Source organism: Podarcis cretensis, assembly GCF_951804945.1.
Source record: "Podarcis cretensis genome assembly, chromosome: 9".
In the NCBI taxonomy this organism is placed as follows: domain Eukaryota; kingdom Metazoa; phylum Chordata; class Lepidosauria; order Squamata; family Lacertidae; genus Podarcis; species Podarcis cretensis.
In genome coordinates this window covers 16,151,837-16,167,395 of record NC_137178.1, presented here as the reverse complement: position 1 = coordinate 16,167,395, position 15,559 = coordinate 16,151,837, and the positions used below count along the sequence as shown (strand labels likewise).

The 15,559-nt window shown below is 42.8% G+C and overlaps 1 protein-coding gene across 1 annotated transcript; it reads left to right on the top strand.

Annotated features, from left to right (window-relative positions):
• Nucleotides 1-3,565: 3,565 nt before the first annotated feature.
• On the top strand, nt 3,566-15,219 carry LOC307224403 (estradiol 17-beta-dehydrogenase 11-like). Its single transcript, XM_079991270.1, has 7 exons — nt 3,566-3,819; nt 10,187-10,294; nt 10,531-10,662; nt 12,238-12,344; nt 14,052-14,189; nt 14,666-14,782; nt 14,965-15,219. The coding sequence occupies exons 1-7, from the start codon at nt 3,610-3,612 to the stop codon at nt 15,053-15,055; spliced, it is 903 nt and encodes a 300-aa protein (XP_079847396.1). The 5' UTR covers nt 3,566-3,609; the 3' UTR covers nt 15,056-15,219.
• Nucleotides 15,220-15,559: the final 340 nt, after the last annotated feature.

The following is a 15,559-nucleotide window of genomic DNA, read 5'->3' as shown; positions in this document are numbered from 1 at the left end:
AACCCACAGCGCCACCTGTTGGAAGGGTACCCAGGGTCATCTAGTCCAACCCCCTGCGATGCAGGAATTATATAAAGTGCATTCAAAAATCCAGTGGCGTAGCGTGGGGGGTGCAGGGGGGGGCCGGCCGCACCGGGCGCAACATCTGGGGTTAGGGCAAATCCACGGGTTAAGGGGCACAAATCCACGGGTTAGGGGGCACAAATCCACGGGTTAGGGGGCGCAAATTACTTGCCTTGCCCCGGGTGCTGACAACTGTGATAGGAATTTTATGGTCTTAGATATATGGCAACGTTCATAACCACACGTACATAGATCAGCACAGGAAAGCCAACCTGGAACCATTTTGATTCCTAAACTGAGCAAATGTTTCTCTGCACGGTCAAAATGGAAAAGCCTCCCCATTGTCTCTTCCTTCACGAATCCTGTCTTAATCTGTGTTTGAATAAAGGTGTGAGCCTGTGACCTGGCCCAGGAAATAAGTATTTTACCACTACAAAAGAATGGCCAGGCTCCCCAGGCAATCCAATCAAGTAACCTGCCAGACAGGAGATAAACAAGGACAAGAGAAAAACAACATTTAAATTTCTGTGATGTAGGTGGGATGTATCTGAGGGGTGGTCTTAGGTTACACCCCTTCTGTGATGTATGCATAATGTTTCTGGGGGTGGTCTTGATCTAGAGGATGGGAATTTCAAAAGTCTTTATAAGCCCTTGCACAGCATTTTTGTGGGTCCTCTTCCTCTCCTGCGTGTGAGGGGAGCACCCTGTTGCAACTTATCAATAAAGATCATGCTTACAAGCTGCTTTGCTTCTCAATATTCTCTGGTTGGCCTCTGTTATTTTCTCCTACCAATAGGGAACCTATGTAAGGACTCTATATGGGCTCTTGGATACCCCATAAGGGAAAAGGGCATATTTTTATTCACAACACAACCCACGCTACGCCACTGCAAAAATCTTGCCCATTAATTACCATAAAAACAGCATAGCGCCAACCCTTTCCTTAAAACCAGTTAGTTCTCAAAAGCCTGTTGGAACAAGAAAGTCTAGGGAGGGAGTTCTGAACTAGGAGCAGCCACCAAGAAGGCCCTGTCCTACATCTCTACCAAGCATGCCTGGGAGGGTGGTGCTGGGACCAGGAGAAGGGATAGGAGCATAGTAACATGACTGGGGTTAGGGTGCTTTAACACTTGGTTGTTCCCTGCACTGATTCCTGCATTTCAAGGGGCTGGACTAGATGATTCTCAGGATTCCTTCCAACTCTATGATTCTATCATGCTAGAATCGAGACTTTTACTTAAGGCTTTCACTTTAAACCTGCTTCTAATCAACTGGCTATTTGTTCTGCTAAGCCAGTAAAACATTTCCAGATGCTTTCTAGGATCTTTTCCTACCCTTGAGGGAAATTATCCTAACCACCCAGCTCATCCCTTAGCCAAGCCCTACCCAAACCCTCTCCAACCCACTTTCTGACAGCTGATCTGTCAGGTTCTGTCTTTTAACTCTCCACTCCCTCCTGATCCCTCAACCCTGATGGGATGCAGCATCTCCAGGGGGGTAACCCTAGCTCTCTTGTCTGTCACTGGGCCTGCAGAGAGCATTTTAAACAGCTTGATTCTGTCTCCCAGCCTTCATTTTTAAAGGTCCTTTCTCAAATTGAGTTGCTCCACTGTGCAACAGGCTGCTCCTGTTAACGGGAAAATCCGAGGGCTCCCTTGGACAAAAACAAAGACACCAACCAGGATAACTTGGAGCAAAACAGCAGCTTGTGGGCTTGGCCTTTATTGAACTGTTGCAACAGGGTGCTCCCCTCACTTGCAGGAGAGAGAAAAGACCCAGAAGAATAGTGTGCAAGGTCTTATAAAGACTTTTGAAATTGCCACCCTGCAGATCAAGACCACCCCCAGAAACATCATACATACATCACAGAAAGGAGGGGTTGAGGGAGGAGTTGTGGTGGTAACCTGAGTGTCCTGTCACCTGGCTGGTTCCCCCTTTCCCCCTCCCCATGAGTACTTTCCAGGTGACAGAGGGGAATTTGCAGTTTCCTGCCCCCAGAGGGAAGAGCTTATTATTGTTCTTTGTTCCAGTCTGTGCTGAATCCACTCCCATATGCAAGTTCTTTGTGATCTTGATGGTCTTCTGTCTAGGACCATCAGGGTTGGCATAGCAACTGGGCAGGGCTCCTGTGGATGTGCTGGTATGCTCAAGGGATTATGGCTGCCCTGTATCAAACCTTCCCCATTTTGTAGACCTTCCTTCATGGAGTAAAATAAAAGTGGAACAGTGCAAATCCGATATATGATTGATTTTCTATGAATTTATAACAGAAGCATAGTGTTTGTAGTGTGTGAGTGTGTGTGAAGTTTGTACAAACTGAATGATTGGGGGGTCCTGCTACACTCCCAAAACTGCAGCAGGTCAGAGAGCCTTAATGCGGGAGAGAGTCCTCTAGCTATATATATATATATATATATATATATATATACACATACATATACATATATACATATACACACACACACACATTATTCCTACAAGATTGTTCCTCCACCCATTTCATCTTCACAACAACCCTGTAAGGTAGGTTAAAAGGTAGCGACTACCCCAGGGGGAGAACCATGTATGGTGCCTTGAGCTCCCTGGAGGACAAAGAAACACTTTCATGTGCTTTCCTTTGGCCCTTTGAGCTTCTCTGTAAGCTGAGCCACTGCCCTGAGCCACTGCCACACTACTTTGTTTCTTCAGTAACCTTCAAGGAAGCGGCACACATACATAACTGCTGATCTCAGTTTACATTAAGTCATGTGGTAAGGGTGTAAAAAAAAGTCCAATGCATTACATAATTTTCAAAGTAATTTGTATGTTGAAAAGTGCTGCAGAACTGCAAATACTTCTGCAACCTTTGAGATGACATTGTTAAAAAGGTTTTTTATATATATAAAAAAAACCAACAACAGTGGCATGGTGAACACAAGTGAGTGAAAGTGAGACAAATATAAAGAGGATTTCTGCCTCTGTACACCAAGGTTCAAAGTCAGTCACTATTTCTCAGCCTAGCCTACTTCACAGTGTTGTTGTGAGAGGAAACTGAGGAAAGGGAGAACCATGTACGGTGCCTTGAGCTCCCTGGAGGACAAATGAGATAGGAAGGAATTGAGTTTCTACTGAAATGAGGCTGCATTTTAATGTTGTATTTTAATCTTGTTTTTAAGTTGTATTTTAATCAATTGTTTTTATCCCTGGTGTTAGCCGCCCTGAGCCCGGTCTTGGCTGGGGAGGGCGGGGTATAAATAAATTTTTTTATTATTATTACACAACTAAATATAAAGCCCACAAACAACTAAGATCTGTCACCATCTGCAATCTACTTTTATGAACAGGTTTGCTTACAATAGTGTGCAATATATAATCACGCAGGTTAATTGCTAATATAGAAATTGCATCCTTCTAAGCAACTGGGTGTGGGTCCCCCCCCCTTGTTCATCACCATTTCACACACACACACACACACACACACACACACTCTTAGTAAATGAATAGCCTGTTGTATTACAAAGTCCTCCCAGCTGTCAGCTAAGTCACAGACGAGGAGGAGGAATTAAAATGAATCTCATACTGGAACTCCTGCGGCTCGTAGGCATTATAATCTATTCGTACCTGGAAGCTTGTGTGAAACTTTTTATTCCTGCGAAAAGAAAATCTGTCAGTGGTGAGATTGTGCTTATCACTGGAGCGGGACACGGCATCGGAAGACTCACCGCCTATGAATTCGCCAAACGGCAGAGCAAACTGGTGCTCTGGGATCTAAACAAGGTACAAAAGAGCTCCCCCTTTGAAACCCTATAACGAATGGGAATGGTAAATGCTGGTGTGTGTAGAAATAATGGTTAGCAGGCTTCCTGGGTTCTGAGAATCATTTGCAGTCAGTCCTACTCATGTTTTCCTGGAAAGAAACTCCATTGACTTCAGTGGGATGTACTGTGCTCCTTCATTAAGTCCGTTTGCCCTTCTGCGGCAGGCGGATTTGCGCGCAGGCCATGGGGATGCTCCCAGGATTGGCGTATGGCAGGCTGGATCGTTCCCTGCCACCCTTTTGACAGGTAAGGGTATCCTGTTAAAAGGATCCGGAAGGGATGGCTCCTGTCTGACGCCCAGATGGGGGCTAGGGCCTTTCCACTCCTCCAAAGGCAACCACTTGGGGGATGCCCTGATTTGACATGGGTCATAGGTTGGCTTCACCCTTGGAGATACTTCCAGCTGATGGGCTGGAGTGATATTTGCAGTGACTTACCTCAATGCCTATGGCCAAAACCTACACACCTGTAGCCAACAAAGTTGTGGCCCTATTTAATCCCATAAAACTAGAATAATTTGTACTGTCTAGTTATTTATCCTTCCAGGAACGAGGCAGCCATGGGTCCTCGGCACGCAAATATGCCTAGGGCTGCACTCCGTGTTTGCTTATAATGGTAGCTTCTGATCTCTGTGTGGGAAGATGGAGTAAAATCTACAATGGCAGCTCTCAATACTCTTTTGCAACATTGGGCAGATTATTGTTGTTGTTGTTTTGTTATTTATTGAATTTACATACCTCCCTAGACCCAGAGGTCTCAGGGCAGTTCACAGAAAAGATCAACATAAAAACCACAATATGTATAATCAGAATAAAAACAACAACCCAATAACACACACACACACACACACACATCCAAAAAAGAGCCACATTTTAAAAGGGCATAGGATGTCAGTCAGATCAACCAAAGCTCTGGTTAAAAAGGAATGTTTTTGCCTGGTGCCTAAAGGTGTATAGTGAGGGCACCAGGTGATAGATAGATAGATAATACTTTATTCGGCTATAAGCCCACAAGGTAAAACAAATCAATAAATAAAATAGCATTTTACATTCTAAAATATCAACTAAAATATTTCAACGCATAATCTCCTTCACATTACTTACTTACAATCTCTAGATGTACCGTATTATGACCTTGAGGATAAAGATGGTGCATAGAGTTTACTAGATTTTTAATAGTCATGCAGCATTCCATGAAGTCTTTTATATGAAAGAACTGAAATCAGGAATCTGGCAACCTGTAATGTTCTATAAGAGTCAATGTCCTGGAGTAGATAAGCTAGATGTAATTCAGGTGGTTTAGCAACAATTTCCAGAATGATTGAACTCAGAATCCTTGATCGGGGAACAATGTATAAAGGGCAATTAAACAAGATATGATAAAGGGATTCTATTGGTTTGTTGTCACATGTGCATAAAACAGAGGTTTTACCGCTAGAAAATCTATTGCTCAGCACATTTGAGGGGAACACATTAAATCTGGCTCTAACAAATGCGAATCTATGCGACGCTACCGATAAGGTAGACAGATATCGAGGTATCTGGGACATAGATGTAATGCTCTGATTTATCGGGGAACATGTACCTCCACCTGTAGTAAGATTTTGTTGCAAATCAACCTCCTCCAATCTTTGTTTGATGACCTTTTTAGCTGTAATTAGATCTAAATTTAGTATATCGGAAGGAGAGATTCCATAAGACAACAGTTTGGAATGGATTTTTGTTGCCCATGGGCTGGTGAATTCATCTCTCCAAAGGCACTGAATAAGATGGTAATTTGGCAATTTATGCCAAAGGGACAGCCAATAATTAAAGGCATGTCTCCACATCAGAATCTCTAAGGAGGGGGTCTTAAGTTCTAAGCAAATAGCAGAGTTGCTTACACAGGAGGGTAGTTTCAAAAGGCGTCTGAGAAAAAGATTTTGCAATGTCACCAGAGGCATGAGGTTTACAAAGGCGCCCCATAAAGGGACCGCATAGGCCATAGTTGCAACCACTTTTGCACTATAAACTTTTAAGGCGGATGGAACATGCATAGCCCCCTCAGTAAAGAAGAAGCGTAACAGAGCATAGATAAGGGCTTTAACCTTATTTTGTAAGTATGTGATATGCGCTTTCCATCCCATATTATACTGGAAGTAAATTCCTAGATATTGAAATTTGTAGACTTGTTCAATTGGCTTCCCCTCGAGTTCCCACCTATACAGTTTACGACTCCTGGAAAAAATTAGGACTTTAGATTTGGAATGGTTAATAGTAAGTAAATTTGTTTGGCAATATGACGCAAAAATCTTAAGGGCCCTCCTCAAACCGATTCTTGAATATGAGAGGATCACCAGAAGGCACCAGGTGAACTTCCCTGGGGAGAGCATTCCACAGACGGGGAGCCACTGCAGAGAAGGCCCCGTTCTCATGTTGCCACCCTCCGGACCTCTCGAGGAGGAGGCACATGAAGAAGGGCCTCAGGATAGATTCATATGGAAAAAGGTGGTCCTTGCCGTATTGTGGTCCTGAGATATTTCTTCGTAGGTCAACCATGCATCAGACACCTCCCTTTCTTTAACAAGAAGCACTGTGGGAAATAGATGATTTAAAAAGGCAATTTGGGAGTTGAGCCACTTTTTCTTTTATGTCTTAAAATGGTTTGGATTTATGTTCACTATAAAGACTCTGACTCTGCGGATGCAGTGCTGGCAACAAAGCCCTCGTTCTCATTAGTAAAAAGGTTTGAAGGTGAAATATTTGAATACTACCCCCTTCTCAATTATCAGACATGTTTTGAATAGAGTGAGAGGGGGAGCGAATTGGCAGATAATCAGAGTTGTGTAGCTGGGTTTTTGTTTTCTTTTTCTCCTGTTGCAAATGACAGATAGGATATAAACACTACAAGTAAAAAGATAAAATAAAGCTACACGCTTGCCCCAGGCTGGTCTAGTTAGGCATGAGTGAGGCATGTGGGAAACTAAAATGGAGGCTTGACAGACCCAGGTGCCTGGCAAGAGGCTGGGCCTATCTCTGCCATCCATGTGGGGATGGCCCATCCAAATGGAGCCTATTTCTATGTGCATTAGCCAAAACCCTAATCCGAAAACTGAGTGATCAATTCCTGGGTTTTATCGGAGTGGTCAAGCTATCCCCGCCTGGAGGACAGAGACAGGGCCAGTATACCAGCCCCTGCCATAGGTCTAAGTGGACCTTTGATGTAGGGCAGTATACAAATTTAATAATAATAATAATAATAATACAGTGGTGCCTCACAAGATGAAATTAATTCGTTCCGCGAGTTGCTTCGCCTTGCGGTTTTTTCTTCTTGCGGAGCGCGGATTCCCCGTGTATTAACGGCTTTAAGAAAAAGGAAGCAAACCCGCAAGACGTTTTTGTCTTGCGAAGCAAGCCCATAGGGAAATTCGTCTTGCGAAGCACCTCGAAAAACGGAAAACCCTTTCGTCTAGCGAGTTTTTCGTCTTGCGAGGCATTCGTCTTGCGGGGCACCACTGTAATAATAATAATAATACAGTAGTACCTCAGGCTACATACACTTCAGGTTACATACTCCGCTAACCCAGAAATAGTGCTTCAGGTTAAGAACTTTGCTTCAGGTTGAGAACAGAAATCGTGCTCCGGCGGTGCGGCGGCAGCAGGAGGCCCCATTAGCTAAAGTGGTGCTTCAGGTTAAGAACAGTTTCAGGTTAAGTACGGACCTCTGGAACGAATTACGTACTTAACCCGAGGTACTACTCTAATAATAATAATATGCACAAGATGGAAGGAGCCAGGTGTGATTTTTGTACTCTACGGCTAGTGGCAATGTGGGAGACCTCTAAGCTCAGATGTGAATGGATGAAGTGTGGTCACTTGATACTAAAGGGAAAGCACTCTGAATATGCTCTTCTCTTTGCTATGTGGTGTATTCTGAGGTTGCGTATTTGGATAGGTTCTTGGGCTAAGACCCTGCTCTTAATAAACCAGAGGTGAGGAACCTGTGCCCCTCACAGATGCCGTTGGACTCCAGTTCCTATCATCCCCAGATAGCTTGGCCAATGGCCAGGAATGATGGCAGTAAAATATTTGGGGATTAATATGACATCTAAAAATGTGAATTTATTTAAAGACAATTATGACAAATGTTGGACAGAGGTAAAGAAAGATCTAGAAATATGGTCGAACTTGAAGCTTTCCTTGTTAGGCCGAATTGCAGTGATTAAAATGAATGTATTGCCTAGAATGTTATTTTTGTTTCAGACATTACAAATTGTGGATAAATTAGACTGTTTCAAGAAGTGGCAGAAAGATATATCTAAATTTGTCTGGCAGGGCAAAAAGCCCAGAATAAAATTTAAGATACTTACTGATGCAAAAGAAAGAGGGGGGTTTGCCCTGCCGGACTTAAGACTGTACTATGAATCGGCAGCTTTCTGCTGGTTGAAAGATTGGCTACTTCTTGAGAATGCAGACATTTGGATTTGGAAGGATTTGACACTAGGTTTGGTTGGCATGCATATATATGGTATGACAAGGTTAAAGTTCACAAGGGTTTCAAAAACCATATTGTTAGGAAAGCATTATACAATGTTTGGATTTGATATAAGGATTTGCTGGAAAACAAAACTCCTAGGTGGTTATCACCAATGGAGGCTAAGGAGGTGAAGAAACTTAATATGGAATCCAAATGGCCAAAATATTTTGAAATTTTAGAACAAGAAAGTGGCAATTTCAAATTACAGAGTTTTGAGAAAATAAAGTCCAAGGTACGAGATTGGCTCCATTATTACCAAATAATGGAGACCTTTAAACAAGACAGGAAAATTGGCTTCCAGGTGGAGAAATCGAAACTAGAAACAGAATTGTTAGAACCCAATACTAAGAATTTATCAAGAATGTATAATCTGCTGCTGAGGTGGAATACAGTAGATGAGACAGTCAAGTCAGCTATGATTAAATGGGCACAGGACATAGGGCATGACATTATGTTTGCTGACTGGGAACAGTTATGGACCACCGGCATTAAATTTACGGCATGTAATGCCCTAAGAGAAAATATTATGAAAATGATTTACAGGTGGTACATGACCCCAGTCAAGCTTGCGAAGATTTATCATCTGCCCAATAATAAATGTTGGAAATGCAATGAGACTGAAGGCACCTTCTTTCACCTTTGGTGGACCTGCCCAAAGATTAAAGCCTTTTGGGAAATGATTTATAATGAAATTAAGAAGGTACTTAAATGTACTTTCCATAAGAAACCAGAGGCATTTCTCTTGGGCATGGTCGGCCAATTGGTGCCAAGGAAGGACAAGACTTTTTTTATGTACGCCACTACAGCAGCAAGGATTCTTCTAGCAAAGTATTGGAAGACACAAGAACTACCCACACTGGAAGAATGGCAGACGAAAGTGATCGACTTTATGGGATTGGCAGAAATGACTGGCAGAATCCGTGACCAAGAGAAAGAGACGGTGGAGGAAGACTGGAAGAAGTATAAAGTATATCTTAAGGACTGTTACAAAATTGAGGAGTGCTAAAATGTCAAGGGGAAGGAAGACGCAGAATCACAGCTGAAATTGTTTGATGATTTAAGGTGAAATTGAGAAAGATAATAAGTTTAAATTTAATTGGCAAAAAGGGTTGTTGAAAAACTCTAAAATAAGGATGCAAGAAGGGTGAGGTATGGGGAAGTCCGAGAAAGGAGGCTTATGAAAATGAGGTTGAGAAATTATATTTGTGTGTTTGCCTGCATTTTGTTGATGTTTCTACGTTGTTTTGTTTTAAAATTGGAAAATTAATACAAATTATTATTAAAAAAAAAAAAAGGAATGATGGCAGTTGTTGATCTGGAAGGCCACAGGTTTCTTGGCCCCGTTTTAAACCTTTCCCTGCTGTATTTAGTTAACTTATGTAGTATTCCATATATACCACCTTCCCTCTGTGATGGCGTACCTCAGGGGTCAGCAAACTTTTTTAGCAGAGGGCTGGTCCACTGCCCCTCATACTTTGTGGGAGGGGGTCAGACTATATTTTGAAGGGGGGGAAATGAATGAATTCCTATGCCCCACAAATAACCCAAAGATGCATTTCAAATAAAAGGACACATTCTACTCAGGTAAAAACACACCGATTCCCGGACTGTCCCCTGGCCGGATTTAGAAGGCGATTGGGCCGTACCCATGGCGTACATGATTTTGCCCCTGAAAGGCAGTGACTGGTCCAAAGTCATCTCATGGGCTAAGTGGGCCTTTGGATTCTGGTCTCCCAGATCCTAGCTAGACAGTCAGTTATATACTGAATGCAAGGAAATGAGCCATGTTTCTCCCTTTCTGCTTGGCATAGCATGGCGTTGAGGAAACAGCTGAAGAGTGCAGAAATCTGGGAGCCACAGTTCATGCCTCTGTTGTGGACTGCAGCGTCAGAGAGGAAATCTACAGTGCTGCAGAGAAGGTGAGACCTGAAAGTGACGACGTTTGTTTGTTTGTTTTTGTGTGTGCGCCCCCCCCTTTCTCTCATCCCCCTCCCCTTTATGTTATATCCAGTCTGAAGAACTCTGGCGTACTCAAAGGCTTCCTCACTATTTTGTGATATTTTGTTTAGTCCTATGCTAAAGGTATTGCCTGCCTATGGATTCTGTGACTGCAAATCTAATCCCGGCTGCTCTTCCCGTTTGTCACATTTTAAAGGTGAAAAGAGACATAGGAGATGTCAGTATTTTAGTGAATAATGCCGGTGTGGTAGCAACAGCAGATCTCCTTTCCACCCAGGACAAGCAAATACAGAAAATGTTTGAGGTCAACGTGCTCGCTCATTACTGGGTAAATATTGTTACGGTACTGCTAATCGGTGCTTTTTCTCTATTAAAAAAAATGTTTAAGGGTACTCCCATTGTCCTACTCATATTGAAATACTGCCCCTCAAAGAGGCTAAACTTAGATTCACAAAATGTTTAGGGGTATGTGTACCCCTGCGTCCCCGCCCAAAAAAGCACTGCTAGTAACAACAACAACAACAACAACAACAACAACAACAACAACAACAACAATTTATTTATATCCAGCCCGCCCCAGCCAAAGCCGGGCTCAGAGCGGCTAACAACAAGTAAAAATAGCAGAGTGTACATAAAATCACACAGTCAATTAATGAAAATACATTCTAAAATCAGTTCAGAATCAAATTATTGGCAACCATTGGGCTAGAGTTCTGTGAGGATTACCAAAGGAGGGGGTCAGACTGTGCCTTGGCCAAAGGCCTGGTGGAACAGCTCCGTCTTGCAGGCCCTGCGGAAAGATGTCAAGTCCCGCAGGGCCCTAATCTCTTGTGACAGAGCGCTCCACCAGATCGAGGCCATGGCCAAAAAAGCCCTGGCTCTGGTCGAGGCCAACCTAATACATTAAAAAGTACTAATGCACTGCTACAGTTATACCTGATAATCCAAACTAAAGCATGACCAATGCACTTATATCATTTACATGCTAAATATTATGGTTGATACACACTTTGTCATAACTTAAGCTGATTTCCAGGGGGGGAATCTATTCATTTGAAGGCCTACACTGAGCTGGTCGTCAAAATCATCAAGCTACACCCCTTTTCCCAAAAGCAAACATATTTTCAAAAGCAAACTGTTTAAGAGGGGATGACTGTCTCCTCCACCCAAAAACCCTAGGCAGAAAATTCCTTGCAAGCAGGGCATGCAAGGAAGTAGCCATTGCCTGGATTTAAAATTCATTCTTCATAGACAGTTGGGATAGCTCAGCTGGTAGAGCACAAGACTCTTGATCTGAAGGTCTTTTCCAACTCTACAGTTCTTTGATTCCATAAAGACCTTGGGTGGTCAGCGTAGCTCCCATTTGGTCTTCATCACCCCTGAGGTTAATGTCATAGAGCATCTCCAGCAAAGTGAATGAAGATGCTTCCTTCCTTTTCTTGCCATGTCAGATCCATAGCATCTGATGCTGGTCAGCCCCAATGGGGAAGTTCTGTTTGAGGCACTCCATCAGGGTGTGACAAGGGTGCAGAAACTCACCATGGGCAAATGGTTGTGGATGAGCTTGCTCCTAGCTTAGAAACTGGGGCAGCTGATGGGATGTGGGAGTAAACCTGGACAGGTTTGTTTGTGGACGGAGTGAGTGAACTCATCTTCCAAGCTAGACATGGAACTCTAGGTAAAGTGTGAATGTGGTTCATGAACTTGCATCCAGCGTGATTACGGGGTATTTGTGGGGCATTGAAATATTTGATTTCTGTTACATTTTTATTGAATATTTCACTTACGATAATATGCTCTTTAGGCCAATAAGCAGCATATAAACAAACAGTAATATAACAAAAGGAAATACTAGATATGTGGGAATCTAACAATGTCTGCCCCTTTCTTTTCAAACTTCAAGACAACAAAAGCATTCCTGCCAGCAATGATGGCAAAGAACCATGGCCATATTGTCACTGTTGCATCAGCTGGTGGGCACCTGACGGTCCCTTTTCTGGTGTCTTATTGGTGAGTGTAATAGAAACATTTCTGTTCATACCAAAGAATGCTCCGATTAGTCTAGAACAAAATTGTTATGTCTTCAGTGGTCTGTGTTTGCCTGAGCTTGAGTCTGGACTAAGGATTCTCAGTCCCTGTGTTCTGATTGGATACATGATATCCAATTACAGGACATTTCAGGATTTGGGCCTCTGCCATTGGCCCTTAAACTCTGACTTATGATTCGCAGCTTGGAAGTTTAGACTGCCAATCACGTTGGGAGTGGGAGTGGCCCAGGCCTTCAGAAATGTATATAAGCAGTTGCTTTGCCCCTGTTGTCTAGTTCTGTAGTTCAATAAAGGTTCTTGCTGTTATCACTATGTCTTTCTTTGTGGGTGATATCAAACAAAGGCATATTCAGGGTAAACCCACGGAAATCAGTTTAAGAGTTGTGAAGTTGGTCAATTATAAGTGATTTGTTTTCTGTAAGTTTGTTACTAATTCTCTAGTATTATCTGTCTTAGCAATTCATTGATAGCGGCTATATTTTGAAAGCTTGCATGTTGCACATACATTGGGTAATGTATATCAATCTGCTACGGGGTCTAGTTCATGGTGTTAGTACAAATAGATAAGGTCCTTTACAGCTCAAGACCGGGTTACCTGAGAGACTGCCTTATCCCTTACACACCCAATCGATGTCAGCATTGCCCTTGAGCCAGTGTCACCAACTGGACTCATGCACTTCAACCCCGACTGGGCTAGGCGAGCTGGGTAGCACTTCCAGAGACCACCTTCTTCACAGGAACAGGTCAAAGTGCTGTGGACTCACAGCTTAGAGATGTGAGCACCGGATTCACTTCCACAATACAGTCGTCGCACAGCAGAGTATAGCAGAGTCTTGCAGAGTATAAACCACTCGGAGAGCAGCTCTGTAGAATATCTGCTTTTATTCTATAACTACAACTATGATACAAAATTATATACAGAGCTAAATAGGTCTAAGCATAAATGAATGCTGCACTGAGTGTCTGCAGCTGCTCTTAGCAGCAACCTTATCTCTACACACGATCTCTAACACTCAGTCTCTCTCTCTCTCCCCGACACACTGACTGACTGACTGATTTGGTGCTGGAGCTGAATAAGTAGAAAGCAGAACACTGCTCCTCCTCTCTGGAGAATCAGCAGACTCGTCAGGAGATTCTTGGATATGGGGGGGGTGAAATCTCCTCATTCTCCGGCAAGTTCCAAAGATCTCTACAGTAGCAGGGCTTTTAGTGTGACTGCCTCTGTTCTGTGGAATAGTATTCCTGTTGAGATGTCACAGGCATTAAGATATTCCTGCATTGCAGGGGGGCTGGACTAGATGACATTTGGGGTCCCTTAAAAATCTTTGATTCTAGGTGCCCACAGCTGGATACATTTTTCTTCTGAATGGTACAGAACACTGATCCAAATCCCTACTCAGAAGTCAGCCACACTGAATACAGTGGAGTTTCTTGTCAAAACGTATTTTCAGGACTTTCTCAGGTGGACAAATAGGTCTTTGCTATGAGTGTCATTTTTTTAGAAGTTGTATTAAATGTATCCGCTGTTTTGTGTGTGCTATTAACTGTTTTTTTCTGCTTTTATTGTACAACATCTTGAAATGGTTGTATAGACGGTGATTAATAAATTAATAATAATAATAGCTAAGAAATGTTTTCAAAGATCTCCCAAATCTCCTCTTTCCCTTAGCTCAAGCAAGTTTGCTGCTGTTGGGTTTCACAAAAGTCTGACTCAAGAACTGTCTGCTTTGGGAAAGGATGGGATAAAAACTTCATGCCTTTGTCCAGTGTTTATTAACACTGGCTTTATTAAAAATCCAAGATCAAGGTAAGTTATGAGAAGGCTCTTTCCCTTTTTAAAAAATAAATCCTCTTTTGAAACAGCTACTCCTGTTCAAGAAAAACATGTATAATAGTCCCTGGATTCATTGGAAAAAAAATCTGGTAACCATAGTCTACTGACATATCTGTTGGCTGAACAGCTTCTTATTCTTCCACCACCACATGTTGCATGACTTCCTCTGTCTCAGACATAAATCACTGGTTCCTTCTCCAGGATCACATTCCTGGTCCCCTGCCTCTGCCCCATCACTTCAGAGTCCTGTCGGTCCCTGACATCATGGAATTAATTTCATAGGCTAGCAAGAAAGGAAACCATTAGACCCTTGGAGGGATTGCAGAGAGTTAACAACATTTAAGAAACATTCTGGCAATTATTATAATGATATTGCCATAGCTAATCTCAAACTGTCCTGTGTCCATGTTTCTGGCAACATTTTAGTGAGTGTTTTCCTTTAACTGCAGGTTGTCGCCTATTCTGGAGCCTGACGTAGTTGCGAAGAAACTCATCAATGGAATTCTTTGCAATCAAAACATGATTTTCGTTCCTTCGTTTGTGAAATTCCGCCTGCTGCTGGAAAGGTATGTGGGGTGCACGTAGGAAAGGAGCAATGAATTTCCGAGTTGTTATTTGGGTTAAAAACATGCCTTGTGGTCAAAACAATATCAACAGAAAGCAGGCAACCCAAAGTCAAGTACCTGTATCTAAAAGAATTCTGAGCTTCTGTGACGGTTGTAACTTGATGCTTCTATTTTCTTTGCAGAATCTTACCCGAGCATGCCTTGGTGGCTTTGAACAAGTTCACAAACGTGAAATTCGATGCAGTTGTTGGAAGCAAGGGGAAAGAACATTAGATTAAGAGATGCTTTCACTTGGGGAGTATATGAATCCATTATTCAGGTGTCTGATTAATGCCAGGAAGTGGGTAAAATATGTAACACCTTGTCTGTAACCTGCAGATGGAATCCCCTGAACTTCCCATCCCAAATATATTAAAAGCACAGTATCTTGGCGTGTATATTGCTTCTTGGTATGTTGCAATCACGTACTTTCTTCCATTCTTTACGTTTATATGCCACCTTACGGGGGCAGCTCATCCATTAAGGCAGAGATGCAGCGAGGCAGCCCTAGAAGCTTCTTGCTGCTTTCGAGGAGGAAGAGCGATGAGCTGGTAGCAAGTTTGTGACCATGTGGGTGTACTGGCAGAGCCATTTCCACTGGCGGTGTGCCTGTGCAGCTCCCCCTTGCAGTTCCATTGCCTCTCTCCCTTGCAGTAAGCACCAGCAACGCCACTGCCATAGAATCATAGAATTATAGAATTGTAAAGGACCCTGAGGATCATCTAGTTCAACCCGCTG